We start from the raw sequence: 27,229 nt of genomic DNA, 5'->3' as shown, positions 1-27,229 counted from the left end.
GTAAAATGGTACAACCATTTTGGAAAAGATGTCCCCCCAAATTTGTAAATGAATGTTCCCAGCAGCTTTCTTCATTATAGTCCAAAAAGGAAACAATCCAAAATAGCCATCAGTCAGTGAATGGATAAACAAAACATGGCTTAGTCCTATTATAGAATACTACTTAACAAGAAAAAGGAACTGATGCTAAGTGCAGCAACATGGATGAATTTCAAACACACGCTAAGCAAAAGAAGTGAAATACAACAGGTACACGAGTTCCATTCATATGAATTTCTATAACCGGCAAAACTAACCCATGATGACAGAAAGCAGATCAGTGCTTTCCTGGAGCCAGGGGTTAAGCTGGGAGCAGACTGACTACAAAGGTTCACAAGAGCTTCTGAAGTGATGGAAATATTTTATATCTTGATTGTGGTAGTAATTATGCAGGAGTATCTGTGTCAAAGCTCATCAAACTACACTTAAAGTAGGAGTTTTTTTAATTGTACATCAAACCATGATTTTAAAAGAAGTTGAATTTATTTTTTAATTTAAAATTTTATTGATTTTATTTCTTAATTAAAAAAATTTTTAAATTGTTTTTAATGTTTATTTATTTTTGAGAGAGAGACAGAGCACGAGTCGGGCAAGGGCAGAGAGAGAGGGAAACACAGAATCCAAAGCAGGCTCCAGGCTCCAGGCTCCGAGCTGTCAGCACAGAGCCCGATGTGGGGTTTGAACTCACAAACCATGAGATCATGACCTGAGCCAAAGTCAGACACTTAGCCAACTGAGCCACCCAGGCGCCCCAAGAAGTTGATTTTAAGAGAATAAAATGCCTGCACCTAATTAAGCAGACTGTAGGTTTCTGAAGCTGAGCTCTCCCTTTCCCATTTGTAATACACACCTACTTGTGCTGCAGAAGAGAAGAAATGTGAGTCTATAGACAGCATGGTGATACATCCTGTGGCAGAAACAGCAAACACTTACCTGAGGTGCTACATAATAAGGGGTGAATTGGGGTGTCATCAAGTCACCTTGGTCAATTTTGGCAAACCCAAAGTCACACAACTTCACTGGGGCATCCTAAAATAAAGCAAATGGAAGTCATTGCTCCAGAGTTCTCAGTAAACACTAAAGGAAAATCCAAGTGGAAGACATATTACCTTGAGCTCTCACTCATGGGTTTCTGACTAACACCTGAGCCTATGAATAGCATGTCCTCACATCTGAAGACAATGATTCATACTGAAGAATCTTTCTTAGTAATACAGAGGTAAAGAATTTCTGCCCACTCACAGTTGGCCTTGTTTCATGATTGGTAATTTGCAGTACTAAAATCAAGATGTTAGCCAAAAGAAAAAAAAAAATCTTAGCCAAGTGCCCCCTGACTCTATCTACTGGCCCATCATCTCTTTCCGATCCAGGGTGCGATTTCACTTTTACCATCAGCTTCAAGATAGCCAGAGCAACTTATTTGGTGGGACATGGTACATAGGGCAAGGGGTGAGACGGGAGAGGAAAAAACACCTGATCAAAATTAACAGCAAATATAACCATTACGCCTGAAGGTAATTTTTAACAGCATATAGATTACTGCCCCTTCCCAAAGTACCTCCAAATGATATCCAAAATCTTAAGTCTTACAAATGCATTATCAGTACCATCCAAAATTATCAATGCCAGGGGCACAGTAGAATTTCTCTGAGCCTGTAGCAAGGAAACAAGTGGGGAAAGTAGGCTGCCTGAAGCACTTTGGCTTAAAGCCTCCTCACCATGGATTCAGAGCACTCCAAACACATACACACCTACACACCCATTCCTGAACTATGCTGAGCGTGGCAGCACTAAAATGCAGCAAAACAAGTCATCTCACCAAAGAGTTATCCTTGAAGAGCAGATTTTCAGGCTTGAGGTCTCTGTGAGCAATGTTTAACAGGTGACAGTGCTGTAGAGCCAAAGCTATCTGGAAAAGGACAGTGGAGCAACCACATCTTAGAAAAGACAGCTCTTTAATGCTCCTGGTTTAGAGAACTCAGGATGTTAAAAAAAAAAAAAAAAAAAAAAAAGATCCTTAATTAAGTCAATTACAACTGCGGTCAGTTTTCAGTTTTAAAGCAGAAATTAAGTAAGACTTTGGGTACCAAGGAATAGAAATGAATTAAACTTAGTTTAAGTGCAACCTGTATTTTATTAAACAAAGAGGAAAATACAACAGTAACACACTTCTTTTGTCAAAGTAAACTGATGGTTAAATCCTGTATGAAATGGGAAGAATGAAATGCTTCCAATTCCACTCATCTGAGATGCAACGGGGCTGCAGAGTAAGCGCTGTGCCAGGCAGCCTTCGTAGGGTTGGGTGTTGCCCAGCAGGGCAGTGGCCACTAACACCTGGCTCAGAAGGGAACCGCACTCTCCAGGGGGCTCAACTCCAAGCTCTGCCTTCGAGAAAAATAGAAAGCAGCTAACTGGATTTTTCCACCAGATGTTCCAATTTGCTCATCCCATTTGTTGAAATGAAATGTCACCTATTTAAGTGGGTTTGAAGGGTTTTTGTTCTACAGAAGATTATCAGAGCACATCCTAAGATTTAAAATATTTGAAAAATACGAGGTGCATTTTTTAAAATTAAATAGAACAAATTCTACCTGTTTTTTAGTTCTCAGTATGGAATTGTCCTTGGCATTCCAAATATCAGTTCCTCCCTACCAGAAAGGAGGCTTCTAATAATGCGTGAGGCTCCTTCACATTGGTAGAGCTTGGATTTGAGGCTGCTGGCTGTGGTTTGCACTCACAAGCATAGGTAGTGTGCTATAAGAGGGTCAAGTCTTCCGCTAACACCGCAAGGGTCTCTGGCCCAGTAAGTAGAGTTTGATAGTAATTCTTGCTACAAGTGAAAAAAAAAATGCTTGAGGCTCATGGAAAATTTGGAATAATTTTTTTATTAAGAACCAATTAGGCTGTGCTTCCTGCTTTTTGCCTTGCTTGCTTGGCCTGAAGATAAGCCTTGAGAGTCTAGCTTTTCACCTCTTCAAGAGGTAATTTCAGTTAGATTCCTAGTATTGTTTGTGACATAAATCATTTCTGTAGCAATAAAACATGATGTCAAAATAGACTATAATCAGGAATAACCCAGAATTAGAAAGACCTTAGAATTCTATGAAAATCTGATAAGGTGACTCAAAAGCAAAGTGTCTTGTATACAATCATCTTAGAACATATTTTTATACCATACAATCTTTCAGGTGTTATCAGTAGCAATTTATCTCCAAGTCCAACAATAGTGCTTAGACACTACATGTTTAATAGCTACAGTCTAAAAAGGAATTAAAAAATTACCTTCCTTCCAGAGTGTATTTAAATCTTATAATAGACAAGCAATTGACAACCACTTAAAAATACAGTGCTCCCCACCAAAGCATAAAAGGGGTCACATTTCTCCTGTCAAAGCATCTTTTCTGATTACATAACAAAGCAGGCAATGAGAGATCAAATAGAGCTTTTCTTCAAGCTTTCTTTTATTCCCCCCAATGAAATTGTGCTTGTTAACCAACATTGTTGGCAGTTTGATTGGTACCCGGGGTTAACTTGCCTGCTTTGTTACTTGGCTGGCTTGCTTCTCTGTAAAGTGCCGGTGCTGGCTGATTCTGTGAAATAGCTCTCCCCCTTCCATCATCTCCATTACAATTAAGAGTCGAGCCCTGTTTGAAAGCATTTGATTTTGTTAAGTTAAAAAAAAAAAAACCCTGAAACATCAAGTAGCTAACCTAAAGATGCCTCATGTACCAAATGTGTAATAACTGCTTCCTAAGTCTGACCCGCCCACACCCCTCTAAGTGGACCCTTATCACTACCAACTAGACACTATGAATAAGAAAGAGCCCACACCTAAAATTTTCTAAGAAGCTAAAATGGGAGTAAAATAATTAAGTTTTGAAGACAATGATCCTTTTGAAGATACTGTACTTGTTATTACTAGATGTTAAAGGGGGGGTGATATATTAAGTGACATGTTTTGTATCATATTTAGGGCAGCTAGATGGAAAATGTATCGAAAACAGAGTATGACTTTGTGTAGAACATGAATTTCAAGTCACTTGGCTGCTGTTGGGCCACCCTGGTAATTCACTCTCATTCTGTGTCTGTCTGTGTCTGTATCTATATCCGTGTCTCTCTCTCTCCACTCCTGTCCCCACTACACTAGTTTTCCATGTGACCCACAGCATACCCAGCAGGACAGCTGGACAAGGCTACACAGCTACTAAAAAAAAAAAAAGCAAAAATTCTTATTGTGTCAGAAAGAAAAAAAATCGGAATTCTGGTTACCATTCTTTGATATACATGCTTCCAGTTTCCATCCAAATGCTTTCACCAACAGAGCACAGTTGTAAGAAACAATCATTTGATTTCCCATTTGTTTTTACAAATCCATCTTCTTTGTCCACCCAGAAGACTCCTACCCATCCTCTTCAAGTCCTAGGCCTGACATAACCACTGTGTGAGACACCTTGTCTCCCTAGCCTACAGTTAGCAGCTCTCCTCTCCTTTATAAGCTCAAAGTATTTTATGGATGCCTCTCCTTGGTGCCTATCACATTGCTATGATGACAGGTTTACATCTCAGTACCCCCAGTAGAAACCATACCTTATTTAACTTTGAATTCCCTGGAAGACACCTGGAATGCCACTCAATGGGTTTGCCAAATATTTGGCAGCTAAAAGAATAATGTTGATTTCTTCCTTTAAAAGCAATGTCAGACTAAGCAATACGGGCTTTTTGCCATATCAACTTCAAAGACAGTGCCGAGTAATATTTGGTCCTCTTTCACTAATTTGAAATAGAATGTTTTAATTCCACATTACATACTTTTTTTTTTTTTTTAAAGAGAAAGTAATCACAATAATCAGGGGGCCCCAGAGAGTAGGTGGGGCATAGATAAAACAAGACTGGCAATGAGTTGGTAACTGTTGAGTTTGCATGATGGGTACCTGGGGATTCACTGAATAATTCTGTCTGCTTTTACAAATGTTTGAAATTTTCCAAACTAAAAGGAGGAAAGAGGGAGGGAAGCAGGGAGGGAGGGAGGGAGGGAAGGAAGGAAGGAAGGAAGGAAGGAAGGAAGGAAGGAGGGATGGAGAGAAAGGGGGAGGGGGAGAGAGAGCACAAAAGAGAGGAAAACCCCACTACACCTTGGCCTACATGTGGAGAGGTGGATATGAGGTGATGACCCCTATGTAGTCTTACCTGGGGCTGGACTCATGAGGAAACTGTACACTGTTAGCAAACACTTCAATAATTTGAACTATATTTGGGTGTGTGGCACACATCATGTGCAGACGTACCTTAAAGAGAACAGAGATTCACCTCACCAACAAATTTACTTTCTGCTGCCCCATCTATCAGCAAATGAAAAATCTGGCAAATAACTCATTTGGTTTCAGAAATTATTCATACATCTCTAAGCAAAAGAGTATGTCCTCCATTGTACATATTCCTAACATGTCATCACAACATCTGGGTGATTTAAAACAAAGGTGTTTTTTTTTAAAGTAGAAACACACCGTCACAGCCCTCCTACAGCACTTACAAGACACTATTCACCATTCTCCACTCTTCAGGGACCTTGTCCAATAAGTATAAGCTGAGGTAAACCTGAACAGTTCAGGGCACAAGAACTACATTAACTGAAAAAGAACAAGAGGGAGTTGAAAGGAAATAAGACTCTATCAGCCTTTGGCACTGATAGATATGGGACCACTTTAACATGATAACACGAATAGGGAAAAGGGGTAAATATGGATATAAGATTCTTTGTGCATCTCTGTATTCTCTGCCTTACTTGTAAAAAGAATAATTCTTAGGCACTTCCAATACTTAGGCAAATCAAGGCAACAAAGGGCCATACCTCATTTCTAGCTTTTGGACGATCAAAAAGAATTTTCAGTGCAAACCGTTCTTGAGTAGATTTCTTCACACAGACTCTAGATTTGGAGGAAAAAAATTCAATCAGAAATCATCTATTAACAGTGAAAACTAATTTAACAAGTTCTTTTAGAACTGTACTTTTTTTTAATGTTTACTTATTTATTTTGAGAGAAAGAGAGCACGAGCAGGGGACAGGCAGAGAGAGAGGGAGAAAGAGAATCCCAAGCAGGTTCCATGCTGCCAGCACAGAGCCCAACACAGGGCTCAATCTCACAAAACATAAGATCATGACCTGAGCCGAAATCAAGAGTCAGACACCTCACTGACTGAGCCACTTGGGTGCCCCCTTAGAATTGTACTTCTAATCAAGAATATATCCAGATGCATCCAAATAAACTTGCCCCTAGGGCTAGCAGGTGGAGAGGCAGAAAAGCCATCTCACCCACCCTGCACAAGCCTCAGCTCCCGCGCCATGTGAAAGCAACCTGAGGATGGCCAAGGAAGGAATAATGGCCTCTGCTGGCTATAGGCGACTCTCAAGAGTAGCTCCGCAACCTCAGTATCTTAAATCATTCTACATTACAGACCATGTGGCTCAATTAAATAGATTTCTAAATGGATGAGAAAAAGCCTAACATAAATACCTCCACTTGTTAAAGTTATTTCACAAGTGTGGCACACTTGCTGTTTCTAATGGCCAATGTAGGTCAAATGGCCTTCTTCAGAGCAACTTTGCCATACTTTGCATGTGGGTCTCTTACCTAACTGGACCACTAATTCCAGCTCCCAGCTTCTGAGTCCAATTGATATTGTATTCCTCTAAAATGGAGGTTTCCTATTAAAATAGAAAAGGGTGGGGGCAGAAAATGATTCTCCAATTAAAAAGCTGAAAATTAAGCAGGGTGGACAACAGAAAACCTTATCACTCAACACCTCATCTTCTAAGAGAAACCGATAAGCAGAGCTTTGCATTCTTTTGGTTTTATAATTAGGTATTTTGTCTAAATGACTAAGTTAGGCACTGTTTTCCAGCAAAAGAGAAAGCAAACACATTAGGAGGAGAAGAAATTCTTCAGCTCATCTACAAGGTCCATTTGAGTAGATATTCAATGTTTTTTGGGGGGAGTGTGAAAGGAAGACATTCTTTCAAAATACTTCACACTAAATATTCACTTGCTAAAATGGTCAGGTACCTTTTCTGAGGCTCCAGAAAGACTGGTCTGATATATGCTTCCATGACCAGTGGCCTATACTCTTGAACAAGTTGGTCAAATTGTTGGAATAACAGTAAATTGTTATCTATTGAATAAATTGAGACTTAAAAGTTCAAATAAGGTAGTAGTGAGTAGTAAATTGATCTAATTTTCAATGGCATCATTTTGAATATAAAGATATTGTCATATTCATTGGGTAACTATATTTTTTTATAGTTTTTACTTGTTTTATTATACTTTTAATAGTTTTCAGTGGTTCCAGACATAGCCTCTATAGTTTTTATGGAATTCCTGTCTAATCACTATATGTTAAGCTTCTATTGCCATATGCTCAGGCAAGAAAGCCACATATTAAAGTTGTGGTAGGCTAAAATTCATTTTTCAGGGTTCCAAAGGAAGAAAAGGAAACCAAATTCAGACCTTGAGAAATTGGGCTAAAACTCATGAGACATTCAAATTGTTTTGTTGCAATGAAAATCTAACAGAATCCCAATTCCCAGTATATGGGAACAGAATATCTGTCCATGTAACACACATTCACTGAGCAGTTGCTATGTGCCAGACATTAGGCTAAGTTCAGAGATGAAAATAGAGCTTCTGCCCAATTAATATGCAAGCATATAAAATAAGATTAGAATAGCCATCACCTCCACACGTCTTTGCAGCCCGGTTTTTTTTTTTCTGCTCAGACTTTTTTTTTTTTTTTGATTACTAGTGAAGTAACACTTTTATTTTTTTTAATTTTTTATAATATAATTTATTGTCAAACTGGTTTCCATACAACACCCAGTACTCATCCCAACAAATGCCCTCCTCAATGCCCATCACCCACTTTCCCTTCTCCCCACAGCCCCCATCAACCCTTTGTTCTCAGTATCCAAGAGTCTCTTATGGTTTGCCTCCCTCCCTCTCTGTAACTTTTTTCCCCCTTCCCCTCCCTCATGGTCTTCCGTTAAGTTTCTGAAGATCTATATATGAGTGAAAATATATGGTATCTATCTTTCTCTGACTGACTTATTTCACTTAGCCTAATACCCTCCAGTTCCATTCACGTTGCTGCAAATGGCCAGATTTCATTCTTTCTCATTGCCAAGTAGTATTCCATTGTGTATATAAACCACGTCTTCTTTATCCATTCGTCAGTTGATGGGACATTTAGGCTCTTCAACAAATTGTACTGGGAAAACTGGGTATCCACATGCAAAAGAACAAAGTTGGACCCTTAACCCCATATACCAAAAACTCAAAATAGATCAAAGAGCTTAATGTAAGACCTAAGACAATAAAACTCTTAGGACACGAGTTTCATAACACTGTCTTTGGCAATGATTCCTTGGATAGGACATCAAAGGAACAGGCAACAAAAGAAAAACTAGACAAGATGACTATGAAAATTGAAAAAATTTGTGTATCAAAAAACACTATTAATAGAGTAAAAAGGCAACCCACATAATAGGAGAAAATATTTGCAGATCAAGTGTGTAATAAGGGATTACTATCCAGAATATAGAGAATACCTAAAACTCAACAAAAAAACCCAAACAACCTGATTCAAAAAATGGGCAAAGAATTTGAATAGACATTTTCCCAAAGATATAAAAACAGCCAATAAACACATGAAAAGATGCTCAGCATCACTAATCATGAAGAAAACGCAAATCAAAATTCAATCAGATACAACCTCACACCCATTAGGATAGCTACTATCAAAAAGAAAAAAAAAGGCAAAAAACAAAACAAAACACAAAAACAGAAAATAACAAGTATTGGCAAAGATATAGAGAAACTGGAACCCTTATGCACTACTGATGGGAGTGTACAATGGTACAACTACTGTGGAAAACAGTATGGTAGCTCCTCAAAAAAATTAAAACTAGAATTCCCATATGATCCAGCAAGTCAACTTCTGGGTATATACTCAAAAGAAATGAAAACAAGATCTTCAAGAGGTATTTGTACATCTATGTTTATAACAGTACTATTCACAATAGCTAAAACATGGAAGGGACCTAAATGTCCATATACATACAATGGAATATCATTCAGCCTTAAAAAGTAAAAGAAAAGAAAGTCAGTAATATGCTACAATATGATAAACCTTGAAAATATGCTAAGAGAAATAAGTCAGTCACAAAAAGACAAATACTTTATGATTCCATTTTTCTGAGGTGCTCAGAGTAGTCAATATTATAGACAGAAAGTAGATGGGTAGTTGGTAGAGTCTGGGGGGGAAGGAGACAATGGCAGGGTTACTGTTTAATGAGTACAGAGTTTCAGTTTTACAAGAGCAAAAGAATTATGGGGATGGATGGTGGTGATAGCTGCACATTAGAACTGTATTTAATGCCAGTGAAGTGCATCTTAAAAATGGTTAAGATGGTAAATTTCATGTTTAATTTTATCACAATTTTTTAAATGGGGAAAAAAGTAAAAGGATGGAAAAAGATATACCAAGAGAGCTGAAGCAGCTATACAGACAATAGACAAAATAGACTTTAAAACAAAAGATGTTGTGACAGTATGGTTGGAACTAGAATACATTTGCTAAGTGAAATAAGTTGGGCAGAGAGAGACAAAATCTCATGATTTCACTCATATGTGGAATTTAAGAAACACAACAGATAAAACACAGGGGAAGGGAAGGAAAAATAAGATAAAAACAGAGAAGGAGGCAAATCACAAGACACTCTTAAGTACAGAGATCAAACTGAGGGTTGTTAGAGGGATGGTGGGTGGGGGATGAGATAAATGGGTAATGGGCATTAAGGAGGGCACTTGTTGGGTGTTATATGTAAGTGATGAATCACTGGGTTCTACTCCTAAAACCAATGCTACTCTGTATGTTAACCAACTTTAATTTAAATAGATAGATAGATAGATCAAAAGATGTTAATAAAGAAAGAGAAGCACTTTTTATAATGATGAAAAGGTCAATTCAGATAGGATGATTATAAACATATATGCAGGCACCTAACAGTAGAATCCAAAAATACATGAAGCACAATTTGACAGAATATAAGAGGAAAATAGACAATTCAAAAAAATAGTTGGAGATTCTAATACTGCCACTCTCAATAACAGAAAAGCTAGACAGAAAATCAGCAAGAAAAACTTGTAGTAGAAGATAACACTGTCAACCAATTTGACCTGACATCTACAGAACACAGCATCCTATTCTTCAGGATAAACCATATGCTAGATCATAAGTCTCCATAAATTTTTTTAAACTGAATATATAAAGTTCTTCAACCACAATGGAATTAAGCTATAAATCAACAAGGAAATTTGGGAAATTTCAAAAATTCAAAAAAAAATTCAAAATTCAAAGAAGTTCAAAATTTACCTAACACTTCTAAATAATCAATGGGTCAAAGAGGAAACAAGAAAAATTAGAAAAATTTTTAAAAAAATATTTTGATCTGAATGAAAATAAAAACAATACAGTAGTCTTCCCTTGTCTGTGGAGGATACATTCCAAGACTCCCAGGGGATACCTGAAACCACAGGACAGTACCAAATCCTAATGTTTTTCCTCTACATACCTATGATAAAATTTAATAATTTAGTTATAATGTATATAGCTTAACATTATACATTATAATTTATAAATTAGGCACAGTAAGAGACTAACAATAATTAATAATCAAATAAAACAATTATAACAATATACTGTAATAAAAGTCATGTTAACATGCTCTCTCTCTTTCAGAAAATATCGTATTCTACCATACTCACCCTTCCTCTTGTTGTGATGATGTGAGGTGATAAAGTGCCTGTATGATGAGATGAAGTGAGATGAATGACGGGAAGCATTGTGACAAAGCATTAGGCTACTACTGACCTTCTGATGATTCAAAAGGACTGTCTGCTTCCCGACCATGGTTGGCCACAGATAACTGAAACCATGGAAAGCAAAACCATGGCTGTGAGGGGGCTGTATGTATGCTAAAATTTATTATGTGCAGCTAAAGTGGTGTTTAGATGGAAATTTATAGCTATAAATCTCTACATAAGAAAGATCACAAATCAATAACCTAAGCTTCTATTTTGAAAAACTAGCAGGAAAAAAATATATACTTGGGGCACCTGGATGGCTCAGTCTGTTGAACATCTGACTCGATATAGGCTCAGGTTGTGATCTCACAGTCATGGAATCAAGCCCCGTTGGGCTCTGCACTGAGTGGAGCCTGCTTGGGATTCTATTTCTTCCTTTCTCTCTCTGCCCCTCCCCCCACACACACTTTTTCACCCTCTCTCAAAATAAATAAATAAACTTATATATATAGTCAAAGCAAGCAGATAGAAATAATAAAAATTAGAGCAGAAATCAATAAAACAGAAGACAGAAAATAGAGAAAAATCAATGAAAACCAATAGTTAATTCCTCAAGATATCAAAATTAACAAAACTTTAGTTAGACTGAGAAGAAAAAAAACCCCACAAATGATTAATATTAGAAATGAAAGAGGAGGGGGTGCCTGGGTGGCTCAGTTGGTTGAGCGTTTGGTCCCCACGTCGGGCTCTGTGCTGACAGCTCAGAGCCTGCTTCGGATTCTGTTTCTCCCTCTCTCTCTGCCCCTCCCCTGCTCATGCTCTGTATCTCTCTCAAAAATAAACATTAAAAAAATAATAATAAAAATTTAAAAAAAAAGAAATAGGAGACATCACAATCAACCTTACAGGAATCAAAGCATTATAAAGGATCACCATAAACAACTTTATGCCAGCAAATCAGACCACTAGATGAAATGGCCAAATTCCTAGAAAGACATAAATTACCAAAACTCACTCAAGAGGAGATAGAAAATCTGAATAAAACTATAACAAGAAACTGAATTAATAACAAAACAAAACAAAAAAGTCTTCCCACAAAGTAAAGGCTAGGCCCACATAGCTTCAGTGGGAAATTCTACCAAATCATTTAAAGCATGGTTTCTCAACCTCAGCATCACTGACATTATGAACCAATAGTTCTTTGTTGTGAGGTTGTCCTGTGCATTGCTAAGATGTTCAGGAGCATTCCTGGACTCTACCTGCTAGATACTACAAGCATCCCCTACCCACACTGAACAACTGTAATGTCTCCAGACACTGCCAAATGCCTCACAAGAGGCAAAAACTGCCCCCTACTTAATGAAATGATATCAAGCCTCTGCACAAACTCTTCCAGAAAACAGAGGAGGATATAACTTCCCAAACTCATTCGGAAGCAAGTATTTCCCTCATACCAAAGCTAGACAAAGGCATCACAAGAAAACTATAGGCCTTTATCTCTCATGAATAAAAATGCAAAAATCCTCAGCAAAATTAGCAAAGTGAATACAGAAACATGTAAGAATAACTTTACATCAGACTAGGTGAGGTTTATACCAAGAATGCAAAATTGGTTTAATATCTGAAACTCAATTAATGTTACTCAATTAATATACCATAGTAAGAATAAAGAACAAAAACTATATAATCAACTCAATAGGTGAAGAAAAAGAACTTAACAAAAATTCAACACCTAATCCTGATAAAAATTCTCGGCAAACAAGGAATAGAAGAAAACTCAATTGGACAAAGGATGTCTACAAAACCACTTACTTAGCAATAAGTCTTTAATGCTTTTCCCCTGAGATCAGGAACAAGGCAAGATGTCCACTTTTGCCACTTTCATTCAACACTGTACCTGAGGTTCTACCCACAGAATAAGGCAAGAAAACAAAATTAAGAGCACGCATCCTGTAAAGGAAGAAGTAAAACGGTATTTATTTGCTGAAGACATGATTTTTATATGTGGAAAATCCTAAAGAACCTACACACACACAAAAAATCTAGAACTTAGCAAATGTGGTAAAGATGCAAAACACAATATCAAAATACAGAAATAAACTGCCTTTCTCTACACTAATGACAAACAATCCAAAAAATAAAATTTAACAATTCTTAACAGCATCATAAAGAATAAAATATTTAGGAATAAATTTGTTAAAAAGTGCAAGATTTATACACTGAAAACTACAAATACATCACCAAGAAAAATGGGAGCAGCCCTAATGAAATGGAGAGCTATACCATGTTCATGGATTAGAAGACAATATTGTTAAGATAGCAACTGTCCCCAAATTGACCTATAGATTCAGTGGAACCTCTATCAAAATCCCAGCACACGTTTTTGTAGAAATAAACAAGCTGATTCTAAAATTCATTTGGAAATACAAAGAACATGAATAGCCAACTTAATTTTGAAAAAGAAAAATCAAATTGGCTCTCACACTACCCAGTTTTGGAAATTTACTATAAAGCTTCAGTAATAAAGATGATACTGGTATGAGGACAGTCATATGGATCAATAGAACAAAACAGAGAATCCAGAAAAAAACACACACTATGATCAACTGATTCTCAAAAAAAGTACCAAAGTAATTCAATAGGCAAAAGACAGTGTTTTGAACAAACTGTCCTGGAACAACTGGATATCCATGTTAAAGACAAACAAAACCTTAGACCCTTATGTGACACCAAAGACAAAAGTTAACTCCAAGTGGATATCAGATCTAAATAAAGAACTAAAAACTATAAAACTTCTAGAAGGAAATATAGTTGAAAAAATCTTATAACCTGAGACTAGGCAAAGATTTCTTAGCTATGACACCATAAGCACAATCCATCAAAGAAAAGAAAAAGAAAAACAAAAAAGATACACTGGACTTCATCAAAGTTAAAACCATTAAAAAGTGAAAAGCCAAGACATATACTGGGAAAAAAATATTTGCAGATCTATGTCTGATAAATCACTTTTATTCAGAGTTTATAAAGAACTCTTACAACTCAGTAATAAGACAAACAATTTAAAAATGGGCAAGGGGCTCTTGGGTGGTTCAGTCAGTTAAGCATCTGAATTCAGCTCAGGTCATGATCTCACAGCCCATGAGTTCAAGCCCCACATCAGGCTCTCTGCTGTCAGCACAGAGCCCACTTCAGATCCTCTGTCTCCCTCCCTCTACTCCTCCCCTGCTTGTGTGCTCTCACTCTCTCTCTCCCTCAAAAATAAACATTTTAAAAATTAAAAATAAAATAAAAATGGGCAAAAGATTTTAATAGTTAAATAGGAAAAAAAAATACATGAATGGCAAACACGTGAAAAGATACTCAACAGCATTAGAATTAGGTTTTATTCAGAGTATATGAAGAACCCTTGCAACTCAATAAGACAAATAACCCAATTTAAAAATGGGCAAATGATTTGAATAGACATTTCACCAGAAAAGATACACAAATGGCAAATAAACACATGAAAAGTTGTTCAACAATATGAGTCATTAGGGAAATGCACATTAAAACCACAATCAGATACTACTACACAACCATTAGAATAGCTAAAATAGAAAGACTGACAATACCAAATATTTGTGAGGAGGGTGAAAACAAACAAACAAAAATGGCCCAAACCACTCAAATACTACCGGTGGGAATGAATATTGGTAAAGCTACTTTGGAAAAGTTTTGCAATTTCTTAAAAAGTTAAACATAAACTTACCATATGTAAAATTACCTAGTAATTCCATACCAAGGTATTTACCCAGAAGGAATTAAAACAAATGTTTACACAAAAACTTGCATGGGCAAGTTGTATTTATCATTTTGTTCATAATAGCTAAAATTCAAAAACAACCTAAATGCCCATCAACTGGGGATGAATAAACAATAAAGATTACTCAACAAGTAAAAAGAAATAAACTCAACGCATGCACTAACATGGATGAATCTTATAAGTATTTTAAGAAGCCAAACACATAACACTACATATTATATACAATTTCATTAATTTGGAATTTCTCAAGACAAAACAGGTGACAGAAAACAGATCAATGATCATCTGGAGTGGCAAGTGGGAGTAGAGTATGACTACAGAGAGGCAAAAAGAACTTTCTAGGGGGGGGATAGAAATACTCTAAAACTGGATTGTGATGACAGTTGCACAACTCTGTAAGTTTATTAACAATTCTTCAAGTATACACTTACACTGAGTTAATTTTATGGTATGTAAATTATACTGAAATTTAAAAAAAATTTTTAAAACTAAGGAAATGAATTTTCACTAGTTCATCAAATATTAAGAACTCTTCCATATACAATAAAAGACCTATATGCAAGACAATATCTAACCCCCAAATGCTCATTCTCCAGGTTTAGTTAAGTGCCTTAGGAATAGTGAAGCCATAGGGCTATGGGAGAAGAGACAGAAATGAGAAGACAGAGGCTATGGTTGTTGCCTTGGCCGTATCCTAATTATTCTGAAGAGTAATAAGATGAGATGTTAAAGTCTAATTGGACCGCTCTTAGGTAGTCAGGCAGAAGTTTAAGAGTCCAGGACAACAGCTTTTCCAGCTGAACTCTAGAGGTCTCAGTCCTCACCAATGAGGGACATCCTCAAGAAAGCAAAATAATGAATATAGCACAAGGTAACAGACCAGAAGTTTTATTTATTGTGATGCTGGCTTGCTTCCAAGGGAGTATATCCTAGTCAGTACTGGAAGTCAGATCAGATATTTTCAACTCCACTTATTTGTACTGGTTGGACACAAATTAGTAGGAAGACTCATCAATGACCTATCAAGTACATGAAGAAAAGCTAAAATATTTTAAGAAAATTAACTTGGGCAATAGTGACCAAGAAATTGTAACTTTCTAAAACGACTGTTTAGTTGCTATGAGCCAACATTCATCAAGTTCTTACTAAATGTTAGTTATTATTTTAAGCACATTTAGAAATATTTGCTCATCAAATCCTCACAAACCCTATGGAGTGTTTTTATCTCATTTCTAGGAATGAGCAAACTCAGGGACAGAGAAGTAAAAGGATTTACTCAAGGACAGAGCTAATGAATGGCAAGGCTGAGGTTTTATGAGACTGACGTGCTACCTACTGCGCTAAGGAGGCACCTAAGGCTGATGTTTTAATCCGTTAGTCTACATAAACTATTGTAACCACTATGTAACGTTGCCTCCCATTTATATATTTAGCCACTAGAAGTCCCTCTTCTGTTAGAAACTCCACAGAGGTCCTCTTCTATTCAAGGTCAAAGCCAAAGTGCTTACAATGGTCTACAAGTCCCTCTGAGCTCTAGCTTCCCATCACCTCTCTAAAACGTAATCTATGCTGGGGTGCCTGGGTGGCTCAGTCGGTTCAGCGTTCAACTTCGCCTCAGGTCATGATCTCACGGGTGGGTTCGTAGGTTCAAGCCCTGCATCTGGCTCTGCGCTGACAGCTCAGAGCCTGGAGCCTGTTTCAGATTCTGTGTCTCCCTCTCTTTCTGCCCCTCCCCTCTGTCTCCATCTCAAAAATAAGTAACCATTTAAAAAAATAATAAATAAAACATAATGTATGTTGACCCAACGCATTCACCTTGCTTTTCCTGGATCACACAAGACTTGAACGTACCTCAGAGCCTTTTTCTCTGCTGTTCCCACTGCCTGGAATATTCTTCCCCAAGACAGTGGAGGTTTGCTCCCTCATTGCCTTCAGAGCTCCACACAAATGTCACTTCCTCAGAGAGGCCTCTCCTGACTACTTTTCCTAGTATAGTACTCCCCACCCTTTTTCTACTTAATTGTAACCACCTGCAGTGTGTTGTGTTTTTGTTTTTGTTTTTGTTTTTTTTACCTAACTCCACCATCTAGACTATAAACTGCAGGAGAGGCAGGGACATTTAGAAGTTTGGCTTTGTACCACTAGTGCCTAAGACAGCGCCTGGCACAAAACAGACAACACTTGAATTTAAAAATCTGCCACATATGCTCTGATTCACAACCCAGTCATAAAACTTGAGGTAACCATTCCTGACCCTGTACTAATAAAATCCAACCCCCTCCCACAAAAATGGAGTGTTTTAGAACATTTTTTGTGGTAAAATTTGATCTTCCTTAATGTGTACATTTTCATGCCTCCTTTAAAAGGTTAACTTTCTTTGGAATGACTGATTTCTATAAACTTTACTACACCAAACAAAACAAAACAACAAAAACTGTTAGAAGTGTAACTTTGTAAGTGTGTTCTGAAGGGGAAAATAACTCCAAGTTGCCAGTGGATGCCTGTCCTTCAAGGGAAAATGAAATTCTTTTTTTTTTTTTTTTTTAAGGTTTATTTTTTAGTAATCTCTACACCCAAGGTGGGGCGTGAACTCACAACCCCAAGATCAAGAGCTGCACGCTCTTCCAACTGAGCCAGCCAGGCACCACAGAAAATGAAAATTCGCAGATGCTCTGACTTAATACTGCAATATAAGTAAATAATGCATATCGAACTTTAAGCTTCAGTGTTCAACTTACACAAGACTAATTTCCAAGCTACGGCTAGATAATAACTTTCTAACTATTAGCACCTCAAAGTCTGCCTGTTTGTTTTGTGGCTTTTACAAAAACAAAGAGTAAAAAACAGATTTTTAAAAAACTTTTCATTTTATTTGGGTCATTTTAGAACACACATATTTGTTTTGTTGTTGTTGTTAACAGAGCAGTAAGTCACGGGACACCATTAGCTCTTCTTCAATAAATTAAGTGCTGCCTAGGAGGAGAGGGAAGAGGCAAAAGAGAGGCAACAAACGCCAAAGAACAAGTATTTGCCCAAAGACGGATTTTGTAAGAAGGCGGACCACCTCCTTCTGAACCTGCAGGTTTCCAGGAGGCTGGTTTCAAACAATTCGAGAGCGATGGGTAAAGTCCGACTCTCCAAGTACTGTAGCAGATCATCCGGAAACAAATACTGGCGGCACTCGGGGGGTGATCGAAAGTGTAGAAGGGCCCCCTCCGTCCCACTCATATCAAGTATCTCCACGCCACTCACCTTCCGTTTTAGCTGAGCACAAATCACATCCCTGCTTTAACCAGAAAAGTCACAGGGAGTCGGACATCCCTCCCTATACATACACAAACCATTCGCCCCAGGGCCGTAAAACGCAGTCCACGGAATCCGGGAAAATCGAAACCCGACAGTCGCTGGAATCTCTCGCTTCAAGTTCTCTCCGCTTTCTGAGGCTGAGCCCAGATGAATGCCACAGGGACAGAGCGGGGAGGAAGGGGGCATCTCCCCCTTACCTTGATGGCTTTCTCCATGTCGTTCTCCTCGGACATGCTCCGTGGGGTCTCTACGGCCGGGAGCGGCGGAGGCTGCGCAGGTGCCGGGTCCCACCGCAGCCGAGGGTGCGAGGAGCTCGGCGCTAGGGCCCCTGGGCCTCGGGGAGACCGGCAGCCGCCGCCCCCAGGGACCGGAGGGGACGAGGGCCCTGGCGCCGGCTCGGCTTCGGCGGGCGGCTCTAGGCTGGCGGCGGCGGCCCCCGGGGACAAGCCTTTGTGCTGGGCCCCGCGCGGACGCCTCCCGGCTTCATCCCCAGCCGGGGAGGCAGGCTCCCGGGGCAGGGCGAGGCGGGGAGGGTCCCCGTCCGGGGCGCCGTGCAGAGGCCTCGCGGGGCCGCCGATTAGGCCCGGGCTCGCCAGGTCCTAATGAGGAACCTGCGCCTCCGTCTCCGCCGCCGGCACCTCCGCGAAGCCAAGGCCGAGCCCGCCGCCGCCGCCGCTGCCGCTCCCGCTGCCGCTGCCGCTTCAGCGCCACACATCGCCGGGACACCCGCGCCGGGCAGCCCCGCCGGCCGCCCGCCCGCCGGCGCCGTGCCCCGCCTGAGCTCCGGGCCGCCCCTCCGGCCGCCCGACTCCGCGCCCCCACGGCTCCACGCACCCCTCGCCGACGTCCGCTGGGGTTTCCGAGCGCCCCCAAACCACGCAGCTGATTCGCAGGCGGCCGCCAGGGCCTCCCCAAGCAGCGCCACACTCGGGACAGGCCCCCGGGCCCTCCGCAACGCTGGCGCCGTGCTGATGACGTAATGGGTCGGGGGCCCCGACGGGGCGGGGCCATTGGTGTGCACCACCTGATTCGAGCGGCGTTCGGGTTCTCCCTCTCCGCTCCCGGCGCCGGCCAGAAGGTTCATCCCGCCGGTAACGGTCCGCGCGAAGGAGCCGGGAGTTGGGGTTCGTGATGAGCAAGAGGAAACAGAGGTCCCCGGCAGGTCCAGAGGTAAGAGAACAGAGTTGTGTGTAATAACAGCAATAGTAGTTGTATATTCGGAGGGTTAACTTTACGTAAAGCTCTTTTTCTCCATCAGTTTCTTTCTTCTTTACGAAGTAAGCATTTGACGCTGCGAGGTAAGTATGTTCTTATCCCCCGTTTGCAGATCAGGTAACTAAGTCTCAGAGAACCGAACTCACTGGCCATAGCTGAGACGTGGTCAGGTCAGAATTGGACGCCAAGTTTGTGCTCCTTCCGCTACACCAGCAACCTACCGGAGGACCTTGTAGGAGCTTTTGGCTGATCACCGCTTGGTGGTTCTTCATTCGTTCACTTAGATACTGAGCGGCATCTGTACCAGGCCTACTCAACACTTGGGAAGCAATAGGATCAAGAGCCCGGCCTTGCTCAGTGGATCTCACTTTCAGGAGAGCTAAGCGGCAAATGAACAGGGGACGGCACTGAGTTTGTAGATGCTAAGAAGAAAGTGAACAGGATGCTGAGGTAAGAGAATAACTGGTTGTGGGGACTTTTCCTAGTAGATGATCAGGGAAGGTCTCCCATGAGGTAACATTGAAGCTGAGACCTCTGAGGAATGAGAAGGAGCTGTCTGTTGGAAATCTGAGGAGGAGATTTCTGGGCATATGGAACAGCAAGTGCAAAAATCTTAAGGCGGAGATAAGCTAAATAATGTTCGAGGAGCAGCAAAAAGTTCGTTGTAGCTGGAGCAGAGGGAGTAAAAGGACAGAACGATAAAGGATGAGACTGGAGAGGTGGACAGGGCTGTATCATACACCTTGAGTTCATAGTAATGACTTTGAATTTTATTCTATGTCACTGGAAGATTTTAAACTGAAGAGTGCTGTGATCAAAGTTATGTTTTGAAAGATCACTCTGCTAGATAGAGAACTGTGGGCAAGCAAGAGTGGAGACATGGAGAGCTATTAAGAGGTGATTGGAACGATCCAGATGAGAGATTATTTGATGCTCGAACTAAGGAGGTAACAGCAAAGATCAGGTAGATGGATTTACGGTATGTTTTGGGAGTACAGTTGCCGGTATTTCCTGAAGGATTCAACGTAGAAAGTAAGAATAAGAAATGAATCAAGAATAACTTCCAGGAGTCTGTCTTCAGCAACCGGGTGGATGATGGTGCCATTCAGTGAATGAAAGGTTTGATGAGGCTGAGGGTGGGGAATCCACAGGTTTTTTTTCTGTCGAGGTTAATTTGAGGGTTTTGTGCGCTATCCCAGAGGATAAGTCAAGTTGTGGTGCAGACCTGGTTGTCATCTTTATTGGCCATATGCCTACAGTGCATTCCTCAGCCCCCTAAAGTAGGTGTGGCCACGTGCCTGTGCTCTCCCCAACGGAAAGTGTACAGAAGAGATGTGCCCAGTTTCCAGGCTTGGCCCAGAAAATTCGTCAACAGGTGCTCCTACTTACCCTGCCAGCTGGACGATTCTGGTTCTGGACAAGGCACAGCCTCAAGATGGAAGATTCCTAAGTGGAGAACATTTGCCCCCATTGACCTATATGTCCACCCAGGACTGTTCTATGAGAAACAGAAATAAACCTTTATTGTTTTGAGCTTTCATGTATTCGAGTCTTTTTGTAATAGCAACTTTGCCTGTGCTGCGTGTAATCCAATTAAGAACAGTGATCCATCAGTGAACATTGGGAGGAAATTTCTAAATGAATTGATATTATCCATAACAGGAAATCAAAGATGCCTTGGTTTTATTCATTCATTGATTGAGTAGTAATTTATCGGGTGCCTCTCTGTGCCAGGCACTGTGCTACATAATAAAGATGCAGAGATGAAGAAGAGAGGTCCGTAGCCTCAAACACTGAGTCTGGCAGCTTAACTTCTTGACCATTACCTACATGTGCTTTCCCTCTCCCCTCCCAACACACACACACACACACACACACACACACGGCCTAATTTGTACAAGTTCTTTTTTTTCTTACATATTCTTCAACCACATTCTTCTTTTTTTTTTTTTAATGTTTATTTATTTTAGAGAGACAGAGAGAGAGAGAGACACAGGATCTGAAACAAACTAGGCTCTGAGCTGTCAGCACGAAGCCCAACATGTGGCTCAAACTCACGAACCATGAGATCATGACCTGCACCAAAGTCAGCTGCTTTAACCGACTGACCCACCCAGGTGCTCCTCTTCAACCACATTCTAAATACCACTTTATCAGGAAGACAGGATTAAGTCTTGTCCCCAGTCTAAATCAGATATTCCTATTGTCTCATAACTTACTTCCTTATACTTATCTCGTAGTTTTTATTTATATATTTATTGTTTCTTATTCTTTAGTGGTCTCTCTCCAACTAGACTGTAAATAATCTCAAGGGACAGAATCTTCTTTGTATTATTGACCACATCCTCAATACTCAGCCCACTGCAGATATTTAATAAATATTTGCTGAAGGAATCAATGAATGGAGAAGGCAGAGCCCAAAGGAGAGGTTTCCTCCATTTTTTTGCTGGGGAAATGGCTGTGGTAGTAAGCCTCTAAGGTAGTCATCAGTGATGCCTACCCCTTGGTATTCATGGTCTTGTGTAATCCCCTCACCCTCCTTGAAGGATCTAATGGCTTGCTTCTAATAATGGGATGTCATGTCCGAGATTACGTTACAGAAAGACTTTGGCTTCTCTCTTGGGCACTCTCTTACTCTCTTCTTCATTTGCTCTGAAGGATGCCAGCTCAAATGTGAGTTACTTTATTCGTTTCCTGGGGCTTTCATAATAAGTTACCACAAACTGGGTGGCTTAAAACAAACATTTATTTTCTCACAATTCTAGATGCCAAATGTCTGAAATCCATATGTTGGGAGGACCATGCCCCCTCTAAAGGCTCTAAGGTTGAATCCTTCACCTCTTCTACCTTCTGGTGGCTCCCGGCAGCCCTTGACATTCCTTGGCCAATAGGGAATGTATTACTCCAGTATCTGCCTCTGTCTTCACATATTCTTCTCTGTGTCCTCTCCTCTTAGGAGGACACTAGTCATTGGATTTAGGGCCCACCTTAATCCAGTATAGTTTTTATCTTAATGACATCTACAAAGAGGTCAAGATTCTGAGGTTCCATGTAAACATGAATTTGGAGGGGAGGATACTAATCAGCCCATGATAGTTGCCCATTTTGGGGGTCTACGTAAATGACCTTAGAATGGATCCTTCCTCATTTGAGCCTTGAGATGATTGCAGCCTTCTGTGCCAGGAAGAGGCACCCAGCTAAGCTGTGTCCAAATTCCTGACCCACAGAAACTAAGATAAAAAAGGTTTTTAGGGCACTAAGTCTGGGGGTGACTTGTCATGCAGCATAGATAACTAATACGGATTTTGGTGCCTGGAAGTGGGAGGCTGCCATGACAACCACCTATAATGTGGGAGTCGCTGAGAACCAGACAGTGCACAGAGGCTGGAAAGATTTTGAGGAGTGAGTTAGAGAAAGCTTAAATTATCTTGAACAAACTGAACTTTGAGATGAACTATCTGAAATCTGAACTTTGAAGATGCTATGCATGAGGGCCGAAAAGGAAGTAAGGAACGTTTTTGGAAACTGGAGGAAAGAGGATCCTGGTTTTGAAGTAGCACAAGGTTTGGCAACACTGCCATCGGCAATTATGTGGAAAGAACTAATGTTCCCAATGAAGTTGGTGATCTCGTAAGGCAGTTTCCAAGCAGGAGATGCTGCCTGGTTTCTTCTTGCTCCTTGTGGTAAAACATGAGAAGAGAAGCAGATTATTAAACAGGAAGGAGCCAGGACTTGCTTGTTTTGAAATTTTTGGTCTCTCTAGATGGCAGCCAGTGCTAAAATTTAGCAGTGGCTGTGAAGCAAGGATCAAATCCAGAGCACTGTAAGGAAAATGTGGTCTGTCTTAGTTCAGGTTGCTGTAACAAAATACCTGCCCCCACCAAATTCAATTCCTTGCAGGCAAAATACATTCATTCCATTTCAACAGCCTCAAAAATTAAGCCTCCTCCATCAGCTCCAATGTCCAAAGGATGTAGATATCTAAATCAGATGTGGATGAGACTATAGGTGTGATGCATCTTGAAACAAAATTCCTCTTTAGCTGTGGACCTGTGAAATCAAATAAGTTAGTTACGTGCTTCCAAAATACAGTGGTAGCACATGTGTAGGATAGCCATTCCCATTCCAAAAGGGAGAAATCAGAAGGAGGAAAGGGGTGCTGGGTCGCAAGCAGGTCCAAAACCTAATAATGCAAATACCAGTAGATTTTAAGGCTGGAAAATAATCTTCTTTGGTTCGATACACTCTCCTCTGGACCCACTGGGGTTGTAGCCCTGCCACCAAACCCCAGATGAAGCCTCTCTAGCCGGTTGGAACCAAGCCATTGGCCCTGATGATTTCTGAATTACCTCTGGAGTCATCCTCTCGAAGAATAGTGCACATTCACAGCAAGTTAGCTCTTTTGCCCTCTTTGGTAGAATCTAAGAAGTCCAGAAGCCTTCCTTCGTTTCTTCCTGTCTCGGTTCCCTTCAGTTCAAGCAGGCAGTGTTTCTGCTCCCATAATCCAATAATGTCTGTCATGTGATAGTCCAACCACATCCTTCAATGTTCTCTTCCAAACACACTTTCTAAATTTTTGCAATATGGACAGGCTGAGAATTTTCCAAATTTTTAAAAAGTTCTGGTCCGTTTTGGTTTAACAGTTCCTTCTTAGATTCATCTTTTTCCTCTCACATTTTATCATATGCAGTCAGAAGGAACCAAGCTGCTCTTCAAATGCTGCTTAGAAATTTCTGCTAAATATCCAGTTTCATTGCTCACAAGTTCTGTCTTCCAAAAGCACTAGGACATAGTTGGGCCACGTTCTTTGCCACTTTGCAACAATGACCACCTTTTTCTTTCTCCATTGTCCAACAACATGTTCCCCATTTCCTTTAATGCCCCACCAAAATGGACCTTTCCACCCACATCTCCAGCATGTACCCCCAAACTCTTCTGGCTTCTACCCATTACCCACCCACCCAGTTTCAAAGCCACTTCCATGTTTTTAGGATTTGTTACAGCAGCAGCCTTACTTCTCAGTACCAAAATCTGCTATAACAAAATACCGTAGACTGGGCATCTTAAAAACAGACATTTATTCCTCACAGTTCTGGAGGCTAGGAAGTCCAAGATCAAGGTGCTGGCAGATTTGGTTCCTGGTGAGGCCCTCTTCCTGGCTTGCAGGTGACCACCCTCTTGATGTGCGGTAGAGAGAGAGGAACCTCTAGTCTCTTCCTTTTCTTATAAGGATACTAATCCCATCATGGCACCCCCTTTTCATGACCTCATCTAATTTGTAAAAAATTTTTAAATGTTTATTTTTAAGAGAGAGAGAAAGAGAGACCGAGTGGGTGAGGGGCAGAGAGAGAGGGAGACACAGAATCCAAAGCAGGCACCAGGCTCTGAGCTGTCAGCACAGAGCCGGACGTGGGGCTTGAACTCATGAACCGTGAAATCATGACCTGAGCCAAAGTCAGACACTTAACCAACTGAGCCACCCAGGTGCCCCCTCTTGACCTCATCTAAACCTAATTACTACCCAAAGGCCCCACCTCCGAATATCGCAGTGGGAGTTGGAGCTTCAACATATAAATTTGGTAGGGACCATAACATGGCCTAAAGGTAAAGTAGGAGATGTGACTATATAATTTGTTAAGACCTCAGACCGTTAAAGATGGTATCTCAGAAGCCTATTCAATCTTCTGGAAAAGATCCTTTATAGATATTCAGGATGCATCTCTCAGATCCTCTCAGTCAAACCTAAGGCCTCTAGGAAGCTTAAGGTCATTGGTCCGCAGCACTCACAGCAGGAGTTGAAGGTAGAGGACTTTTTTCAGGGAGATTTGCAGGTGTGGCTGTGGTCTGATGGTGTGAACTACCTATAAGGTTCCCAGGAATCCCACAAAGTTCTTGAATGAGTTGTATTTGGACCCTTGGACTGAAGGAGAAACAGTACAGGATGAAAAGAGACCTTCAGACCTCCAGGATTCTGGCAGGAAGCAGACTGAGAGAGCTGCTCAGCTACACATATGTGCTACTTCTTATGAAATAGGATGACTCAGAGTGGAGCCAAGAGCCATGGATAATTATTCTCAGGCTCTGAGAACTCATCAGGGAGTTTCCAACATTTGCCCAGCTAGATTCAGACGTACTATGTACCAGTGACTCCTTTGTGCCTCTCACTTCCCCACCCTTGAACAAGAATGTCCATTGCTGTCGTCCTAGCCTGGTCCCACCATAGTATGTTGAGTGTTGGGGGGGCGGGGGAGGCAAATAATCCGTCTCCTTAATTTTCATAAGTCGACAGATCGAAAGGATCTGTGCTTGAAGAAATGTACTTCAGAAACTATACTTAGGGGATTTCACCTAGACTTGATTTAGTTTTGAGATTGTGGACTTCCTGCTGATGCTGTAGTGGGATGAGGGTTTTGAAACCCTTCAAAGGGAGAGAGTACATTTTGCATGTGGGAAGGACATGAATCACTGGCTTCCAGATGACAGCTTGTAGTGGGTAGCCTCTGACATGGCGCCTCGTGATACCTTTGTGCAATAGCCCCCGCCTCTTAGAGGTGGCCTAGAACCAGTGATTTGCTTTTCATTAACAGAATATAGCAAAGTGATGCAATATCCCTTCTAGGATCCGGTTACAAAGACACTGTGCCTTCTGTCTGGGACTCCCTCTCACTCTTTTGCTCATTTGCTCTGAAGGAAGTCAGCTGCCATGTTGTGTGCTACCTTACAGAGTAGTCCACACAGCAAAGAACCATGTTGGCTGATGTCTCTGGCCAACAGCCCACAGGCCCTGAGCCCTGCCAAGAGCCATGTGAATAAGCAACTGGGAAGTGGATCCTCCCCCAGTTGAGCCATGAGATAACTACAACCCCAGCCGACACCTTGATTGTTGTGAGGTTGAGTCTGAGCTCCCCATTAAGGTGTAAAGATTACTTTAAAAAAATGTGGGTTGTTTTAAGCTTCTACATTTGTAGTAATCTGTTATGTAGCAATAAGTAACTGATAGCAGGTGGTTAAAAAGAAGAGACATGCAGGTCAGAGGTCATGGTAGCCTGGACTGGGATGATGACAGCAGACAGCAGGGAGAAGTGAACAGATCTGAGATGTATTTTCCATGTGGAATCAGCAGGAGTCAGTGATGGATTGGATGTGGGGGATGCAGGGGCAGGCAGTGGAAAGGGTAATACCCAGGTGATCCAAGGGCACAAGCAACCCAGGGGGCAGGGGCGATTTACTAGGACTGAGCACACTGGGAGGAAAGGGGTTAAAGGGTACTTACTGGTAGGGGCTCAATGACTGAAATGTAGGGGTGGATGGATGAGAACCTGCAGTCACCCTGTCACCACATGTCATTTTCTCTGATGCACAAGTGCCCTTAATCAGCAGTTTCAGAAGAGTAACCCTGCTTGGCAAGGGTTGGTGGGGATGTGGCAAAACTGGAACCCTTGTACGTTCTCAAACATTTTATACTGGCAAGAGCATAAGATGATTTACAGCTACTGTGGAGAACAGTTCGGCGGCTCCTCCGAAAGCTAAATGTAGAATTACCATCTGGTCCGGCAATTCTTTCCTAGATGTATACCCCAAAGAATCAAAAAGAGGTATGCAAACAAATCTTTGTAAACGAATGTTCATAGCAACAGTATTCACAGTGGCCAAAGATGGAAACATCCGGGTGTCCATTAACAGATGAGTGGATGAACGAAATGTGATATATATCTATGTAATCAATATTATTCAGTCAGAAAAAGGAATGAAGCACTGATTCATGCTACGGTGTGGGTAAACCTCGAAGACGTGATGCCGAATGAAAGAAGCCAGAACAAAAAGTCACATTCTGTGTGATTTCATTCATATGAAATTTCCAGAATAGGCAAATCCATAGAGACAAAAAGTGGACAGTGGTTGCCAGGGGCCGGGTGGAGAAGGGAATTGAGAGTTAACTGCTTCCTTGATACAGAATTCCCTTTTGGGGTAGTGAAAATGTTTTAAAATTAGATAGAGGTGGTGGTTGCAC

At 40.8% G+C, this 27,229-nt stretch overlaps 2 protein-coding genes, 1 long non-coding RNA gene and 1 other non-coding gene across 10 annotated transcripts in view; 3 read left to right on the top strand and 1 right to left on the bottom strand.

Moving 5' to 3' along the window:
- The window catches only part of TMEM116 (transmembrane protein 116), a 152,287-nt gene extending 135,789 nt beyond the window's left edge, over positions 1-16,498 (top strand). For both annotated transcript variants that reach the window (XM_019467428.2, XM_019467434.2), the window contains one exon: positions 10,831-16,498. In XM_019467428.2, the coding sequence (XP_019322973.1) occupies positions 10,831-10,886 (56 nt within the window). In that variant the 3' untranslated portion in view covers positions 10,887-16,498. The remainder of the gene's footprint in view (positions 1-10,830) is intronic.
- MAPKAPK5 (MAPK activated protein kinase 5) overlaps positions 1-19,034 on the bottom strand; it is a 41,729-nt gene extending 22,695 nt beyond the window's left edge. For 2 of the 5 annotated variants that reach the window (XM_053902032.1, XM_053902033.1), the window contains exons 1-7: positions 18,838-19,034; positions 6,669-6,742; positions 5,888-5,963; positions 5,227-5,324; positions 3,571-3,683; positions 1,859-1,944; positions 973-1,068 (exon numbers count right to left, since the gene is read on the bottom strand). In XM_053902032.1, coding sequence (XP_053758007.1) covers positions 973-1,068; positions 1,859-1,944; positions 3,571-3,683; positions 5,227-5,324; positions 5,888-5,963; positions 6,669-6,742; positions 18,838-19,014 — 720 coding nt within the window. In that variant the 5' untranslated portion in view covers positions 19,015-19,034. The other 3 variants (XM_019467423.2, XM_053902035.1, XM_053902034.1) reach the window with 2 other exon arrangements.
- Positions 2,724-2,877, top strand: LOC128777143 (small nucleolar RNA SNORA62/SNORA6 family). Its single transcript, XR_008422341.1, has one exon. It is a non-coding gene; the product is annotated as a small nucleolar RNA SNORA62/SNORA6 family (small nucleolar RNA).
- Positions 18,928-20,751, top strand: LOC109277640 (uncharacterized). 2 transcript variants are annotated; one of them, XR_008422122.1, is made up of 2 exons: positions 18,928-19,668; positions 20,236-20,751. It is a non-coding gene; the product is annotated as an uncharacterized LOC109277640 (long non-coding RNA). The 2 variants fall into 2 exon arrangements; XR_008422121.1 differs by having other exon boundaries at positions 20,009-20,751.
- Positions 20,752-27,229: the final 6,478 nt, after the last annotated feature.

The sequence above is a fragment of the Panthera pardus genome, unplaced genomic scaffold, assembly GCF_024362965.1.
Source record: "Panthera pardus isolate Hobbes unplaced genomic scaffold, ASM2436296v1 HiC_scaffold_15, whole genome shotgun sequence".
In the NCBI taxonomy this organism is placed as follows: Eukaryota; Metazoa; Chordata; class Mammalia; order Carnivora; family Felidae; genus Panthera; species Panthera pardus.
This window is presented reverse-complemented; position numbering and strand designations above follow the sequence as displayed.